This window comes from Notamacropus eugenii, chromosome 4 (assembly GCF_028372415.1).
Source record: "Notamacropus eugenii isolate mMacEug1 chromosome 4, mMacEug1.pri_v2, whole genome shotgun sequence".
In the NCBI taxonomy this organism is placed as follows: Eukaryota; Metazoa; Chordata; class Mammalia; order Diprotodontia; family Macropodidae; genus Notamacropus; species Notamacropus eugenii.
In genome coordinates, this window is record NC_092875.1 from 88,738,866 (window position 1) to 88,745,679 (window position 6,814).

The window sequence follows — 6,814 nt, forward strand, 5'->3', positions numbered from 1 at the left end:
CTTTTTCTCTCTCCCAGTACATTCCTCTCTCTCTCAGCCCTTAATTTTTTTTAGACATCACCCGTTTGTGTTCAACTCACAGTTGTACCCTCCATGTACTTTTAAGTACTTCTAACTACCCTAATAATGAGAAAGATCTTTTGAGTTACAAATATCATCTTTCCATGTAGGAAAGTAAAATAGTTTGAACTTATGATTTTTCTTTCCTGTTTACCTTTTCATGTATCTCTTGAGTCTTGTATTTGAAAGTCAAATTTTCTATTTAGCTCTGGTCCTTTCTCCAGAATGCTTGAAATTCCTCTATCTCACTGGATGTCCATTTTTTCCCTCATGGATTAAACTCAGTTTTTCTGGGTAGGTGATTCTTGGTTGTAAGCCTAGCTCCTTTGCCCTCCAGAATATTATATTCCAAGTTCTCTGATCCTTTCATGTAGAAGCTGCTAAATGCTGTGTTATACTGATTGTGGGTCCATGATACTTGAATTGTTTCTTTCTGGCTACTTGCAATATTTTCTTTTTGACCTGGGAACTCTAGAATTTGGCTATAACATTTCTGACAGTTTTCATTTTGGGATCTCTTTTAGGGGGTGATTGGTAGATTTTTTTAAATTTCTATTTTACCCTCTGGTTCTGGAATATCAGAGTATCTTCTATCTGACATTCAAGATCTTTCCATCTCATGCCCATCTACTTTTCCTATCTTACTTCATTGGACTCCACTCCATGATCTTGCCATTCCATTCAAACTGGACTGTTTGAAACTGCCCTCAAAAAGGCAAATCAAAACAACCTTGAGGTTTCACCTCCCATCGAGAAAATTGGCAAAGATTACCAAAAACAGACATGAGCAATGTTAGAGTGGCTATGGAAAGAAAGGCACATTAATACCCTGAAACTGGCATCATGAATTGGTTCAGTCTTTCTGGAAAACAATTTGGAATGGCGCTAAAATGTTCACATCTTTGACCTGGAATCCCACTGCTAGGCATATGTACCCCAGGGAGGTTAAAGATAGAAGGTCATATTCAGTAGCACTTTTTATGGTAGCCAAGAACTGGAAACAAAGTACATGCCTAAACCAATTGTGACACCTGAATGTATGAGTGTAAGAAGTAAAGAACTTAAAGAATTCAGAGAAACATGGGAAGGCTTCCATGAACTGATGCAAAATGAAGGACAAGAAGGAAAAGAATATACACAATGACTACAATGGTGTAACTGGGAAGAGCAAAAGCAAAACTTAATATAGTGACAGAGCTTGCCCTTGAGGAATAAAGTGTGAGAAAAGGAATGTTCTTCCCTTTATTGCAGAGGTGGAAGACTACGGATGAGGAACATTATATAGAGATTCAGAGGCAGGCTTGGCTGCCACATTTGCTGGTTATACTGATCCATTTTCTCCCATTGCTTTGTACTCTTTGTCACAAGGAACTGATTGCTAGTTGGGGAGAGACATTTAGGTGTGGAGGTGGCATAAAAATAAAAGATATCAATGAATTTTTTAAAAAGAACTGCCCCTTGAATATGCCTTCTTTGCTTGTGTTGCTCCCTGTTCCTGAAATGCCTTCCCTCTCTCTCTTAACTTGTTAAATTCCCACTCATCAATTAAAGCTAAACTCAAATCTTCCTTCTTCCAGTAAACCTTCCCTCATCTTCTCCTGTTGGGAACAACCTTCTTCTTTGGACTTCACTTTGTACTCTCCTATTACATTTGCATATTATTGTGAATTGTTGTTTAAATGGGTTGTTCTCATCCCCTACTTGACTGTGAGCCCCATGAGGTGAGGGACAGGGTCTTATCCAGGCCTCAGATAACACATGACATTTGTGGATGTTGATATGAAGTAAACTCAACCCATACACAAGGAAAACTCTGACTCTCTATTTCTCTCTGGTTGCCCCTGGGACCCTTTCCCTTGATCCCACTCCCTCCTCCACCTTCTCCCACCCCCCAAACATCAGTCACTAGAGCTTTCAGCTCATGTCTTGTCCATTTCTCTCACCTTTCCTTCTGTAAGCATTCCCAGGTGTTAGGGGACACAATGAGAGTCTTGACTTCAAGGATGGTTCTGTTTGACTTTGAGAACTGTCCTGAAATCTTCCCCTGCACAGAGGCGGTCACCTCCACACTGCCAGACACCTGCCCATCCACCTCATCATTAAAGTGAAATGGTCCAAGCTGGGTCACTTCTGGAGAGAGAGAGGCCAATCCTTAGCTAAAGTGAACAATAAATCTGGTTGTGCAGTAGGAGTGACCATGGGACACAGTAAAGGCATCTGGGACCCCAACCTTACGCTTACTTCCCCAGTCACAATAATTTGCAGGTCTATAGCACTTTAAGATGTACAATGTGCTTTTTGCAGAACCAGCCTGTGAAATATTATCATTCCCATTTTATAGATGAGGCAGTAGAAACTTAGAGCAGATAAGTGACTTATCCTTGGTTACACATCTAATAAGTGGAAGAACCAGGGCTCAAACCCAAGTCTCTTGCTTGTTCTATGGCTTTTCATTGCCTCCCCAATTCACCCCAACCTCTACGAAGAGTGGCTGAACAGAATGCTCTGGACATCACTGATACAGGATGGCATGTTTCCACACAGTCCTAGGAAAGCTGTGTATTGTGGCCAAGCCTGCTGAGCCATTTCCCCTTCATATTCCATCTCAGCAACCTTCCCCAGCTCCTTCTCTCACCCCCTCACCTCCCCAGGGCATTGTACCTGGTTCTGGGGAGCTTGGATCCAAAATGTCCTTGAGAGTCATATTGAGCCAAACATACCGGGACCTCCAAAACAAGGAGCTCTTGGACTTCTTCCGGACCAGGCAGTAGGGACTGAAGTGGGTGGAGCTCTTGAGACTGTCCACAGGGATCAGCTCCCCATTTTTGCTCAGCTCTCGAACCACACTCTTCGCAGCCCACTCGAATGCAGAGGCCATGGTTCTTAGGAAGGGCAAAGGAGAAGAGGGGACAGAAGCTGGTTAGTCTCTCGGACTCCTTGTTCCTGAAGGAATGGAGTAATCAGTTTAATGCTTTGAACTTAAGCCATCAGACAGAAAGTCAGTCAGTCAAAAAACATGTATTATGTACCTGCTCTGTGCAAGGCACTATGCATCTGAAAAAAAAAAAAAAGACAGCCACTGTCTTTGAAGAATTCACAATGAAATGGGAGAGATAACATGCATGCAACTATGTACTATATATATGTACACATACCCACACATACATACACATATATGTGAGATAAATTGGAAATAATCCACAGAGAGAAGGCACTAGGAGGAAGAGGGATTTAGGGAAAATTTTCCCAGAAAAAGTGGAATTTTCTCAGGGACTTGAAACTGAGAAGCCAAGATAGGGAGATGAAGAGGGAGAAAATTCCAGGCATGAAGGACAGTCAGAGAAAATGTCCTAGCCATAAGGGAATGCAGGGCAGGGGGTTATGTATAAGAAAATGAGAACAGGAGGGAACGAGGTGATCAAGGGCTTTAAATGCCAAAGAGAGCATTCTGTATTTGATTCTAGGAGGGTTAGGCAGCCACTAGAGTTTACTGAGTAGAGGGGCGGTGTGGTCAGATCCACACTATATAAACGTTAGCTAATATCACCATCATCATTATTAATTACGACTTTTTCCTCAGCAAATCTCAAAAAAATACCTTTCTGAAGCTTTTGTTTCTACTTTACCTTCCTGTCCTCAAACCCTTGCAATCTGCCATTTGCCCTCATCCTGACTGCAACTTCCCTCTTTGAGGTTACCAGCAGCTATTTAATTTGCTGACTCTGATGCCTTTCTCAGTTCTCATCCTTCTTGATGTCTCCACAGCCACTGCCCTCCCCCATTCTGTCTGTTCTCTGCTCCTTCAGATTTCAGAGCACTGTAAGGGATTGAGGAATAACTAATGTTTAGGTAGCTCTTACTATATGTCAGGCACTGTGCAAAGTGTTTTAAAATTACTCTCATTTGATCATCATAGCAACTCTGGGAGGCAGGTGCACTTATTATCTCCATATGACAGATGAAGAAGCAGAGGAAGGCAGAGGTGAAGTGACTTGCCCAAGGTCACACAGCCAATAAATAGCTGAGGTCTGATTTGAACTCAGGACTTCCTAATTTCAGGTCCAATACTCTGCCATCTCACTGTCTATAGAGGAGAAAGGCTCAAGGTAAAATTTCTTAACTTTTTTGTATGTCAGGGACACCTCTGACATCCTGGTGAAATTTTTGGACCCCTTATCAGGGGTGTGTTTAAATGCATAAAATACAACACCCAAAATTACAAAGGAAACTGAATTAACAATAAAGATATTATTTTTCCCCATCTAATTTCACGGACTCCCTGAAATCTATCTATACATGCCAAGTTAAGAACCTTTGACTTAAAAAGGTATTTCAGGGTCAAGTGGAGTTTTTTAAAGGAGGGACAAGACCTGAGTATGTTTGTAGAGAGCTAGGATGGAGCTAGGAGAAAGTGATAATGAGAGAGGGTAAGCAAGGGGCAAGCTCTAGGGGGAAAAAAGGAAGGGAACTGAGTGGCCTTGACAAGGAAAAGAAACATATGAAAACAGAGAATGAGGCAAATCTCTGAGGAACTGAGGTCCCTGTACTATAAAGGCTGTGGCTCCGAAGAGAAACTGAAATTTCTGGATGCCTGTTCTCTTGGGGGACTAAATGAGTGACATACTTAAGGTACCCCAGAACTAGTGCAAATCAAAATGTTGGTGCCCTAACCCGAGTCTTACAGAAATAGATTTTAGTTTAGAGAGATTTTACTTTAGACTCCATTTTAGAGGCCCTAATTCTTAAATACTACAGGATCTGTAGGCCAGCAGGCTAGGTTCTGGCAGTATGATCTCCTTCGATGCTACTGCCCAGGAGGTACAACTTGGCGAATTCTGGCTGCCCCCAAGGGACAAGTTTTGAGAAAGAGGCCAATGCTAAACCCACCGTCTTCTTCCTTGGAAAAGGAGTTGAGTCTCAATGCTAGAATGGGTGATAGGGATGGAAAAGAAACAGGGCGTGGTGGAGTCTCAGGAAACTGTACCCTAAAGTCCTAGGGTCAAGGTTAGAGTTGGGGAAACTAGTGATAATGTTTAATATAGTAATCTCTTTGTTCTCTCTGAAGCAAACTCAGAGAATGCCTTTTCCTATGTCAGCAAAAGCCAGCCAAGGCTGACTCTATACTCCTTAGGAGACCTTTAACCTAGGTCGTAATTTCTATTGAACTTTGTTTACCCTTTCCTATGTCAGTTATCTGTTTAGGACAGGAAGCCTGCCACTCACTAGTGGTGGGATTTCCTTCTTTATCACCGAGACATATGTTTACCCAGCTGGAATCCCAAGGCCTGACCAACATTACTTTGTTAATTGTCCTGTCTTACTAAATTTATGATTTGCTCAACTAGGAGAGTTCCTTTCTCACAGCAAAATGTATATAAGCCAGAAGATTTCTGCACTGGGTAGCCAGAACGTTTCTGGCTCCATAATGCATTATGTTACCGTTGTCTTTAATAGGGAATTGATCAATTAATTAAATTATAAAATGTATGCATTCAGCCTGTTGCCTTTCTTTAACCAAGTTTTCAGGTTAACACTAGTAAGGCTGCCTGTCTTCTCCCAGAATAGATTGTGCTAGGGAATTGCACCAGTGTACCTCTCCAGCCTTTTTAGATCTCCTAACACACCCAACAGGAAAGAGGAGTGGGGAAGGGAGATATCAGTCTCCAGACTCTGGGTCACTTTGTAATGCTCCGGGAGGGGTTGTGCCGGCTGCGGGCACCTAGCTGATTCTGCCCCAGGCTTTTCTCCAAGGTGCCTTCCCTCCAGACCCCCTCTCCTCCCTGCTTTGCTCCCCGAGGCACCTTACCTGGGCGGCCTTGTCCTGTCTCAGGTGGATTGTGCGTATAAGGGGTGCGGCAGGAGTCTCTCCCTTCCTAAAGGCTGAGTTTTGTTTCGAACAGATTTTATGAGCTGCTTTCTCACTCAGTCAAAACTGAAACTACTTGGGTCACGTTTCTTTTTCTTGCCCCATTTCCAGGAAAGACAATGTCTATATGAGAACTGCTGTTGTCTGTCTTCCGTCCCGATTTGCTCAGTCTGACAGCTGATGTTAGCTCAGGGGACAAGAGAGGGGCAGTGGGTAGAGCTAACCGGCCGGCAGTCTTAACCACCCACTTCCTCCGCTCCGCCTCCTCCCTTTCCTCTTATTTCTCCTCCCTCACTCCCACTGAGTTCTACTTTTGGCTAAGTAGAGAAATCGTAACGAGAGACTCTCACTTTTTTATTTCTCAAACACCTGTTGCATATAAAGGCTTGTGCTGGGTACCTTTTTTGCCAGGAAGTCAAGGTGAGGGAATCCCTGCAAACAGTATGGGTAGAAGCATGTGGGGCTAACCCAAGCTTTCCAGCCTTGTCAGCATCTGAAGCAAAGTTGAGTTTCCTCCTGCTCTCATTCCATTCTGCTTCCTCTAGACTAAGGGTGGGGAAGCTGTGGCCTTCTGGCCACATGTGCAGCCTTTTGTGCAGCCCTTTGACCAAATCCAAATTTTACAGAAGAAATCTAGTCGTACTTAAGGACCTAGAATGTGGCCTTCAGGCCACAGGTTCCCCACCCCTGCTCCAGACCCTAGCCAAACCAAACTACCTTCTCTTCTCCAAATACAGCCTTATTGTTTCCCCCAAAGAATTCAACAGTTTGGTGCCTGCCCATTCACTTTGGGATGCAGAACACTGAGCCAGGTTCTGGGAGAGATACAGAAGACTTGCTCTGTCCTGGAGCTGGGGTGGGGAACTTACAAGTTCAGGTTGCTATGGT

General features: G+C 43.4%; 1 protein-coding gene across 2 annotated transcripts in view; it reads right to left on the reverse strand.

Annotated features, from left to right (window-relative positions):
- The window catches only part of LOC140500340 (gasdermin-D-like), a 30,497-nt gene extending 24,349 nt beyond the window's left edge, over positions 1-6,148 (reverse strand). The window contains exons 1-3 of one of the 2 annotated variants that reach the window (XM_072602833.1): positions 5,867-6,148; positions 2,722-2,942; positions 2,004-2,190 (exon numbers count right to left, since the gene is read on the reverse strand). In XM_072602833.1, the coding sequence (XP_072458934.1) occupies positions 2,004-2,190; positions 2,722-2,938 (404 nt within the window). In that variant the 5' untranslated portion in view covers positions 2,939-2,942; positions 5,867-6,148. The remainder of the gene's footprint in view (positions 1-2,003; positions 2,191-2,721; positions 2,943-5,866) is intronic. The other variant, XM_072602832.1, reaches the window with a different exon arrangement.
- Between the last annotated feature and the right edge of the window lie 666 nt (positions 6,149-6,814).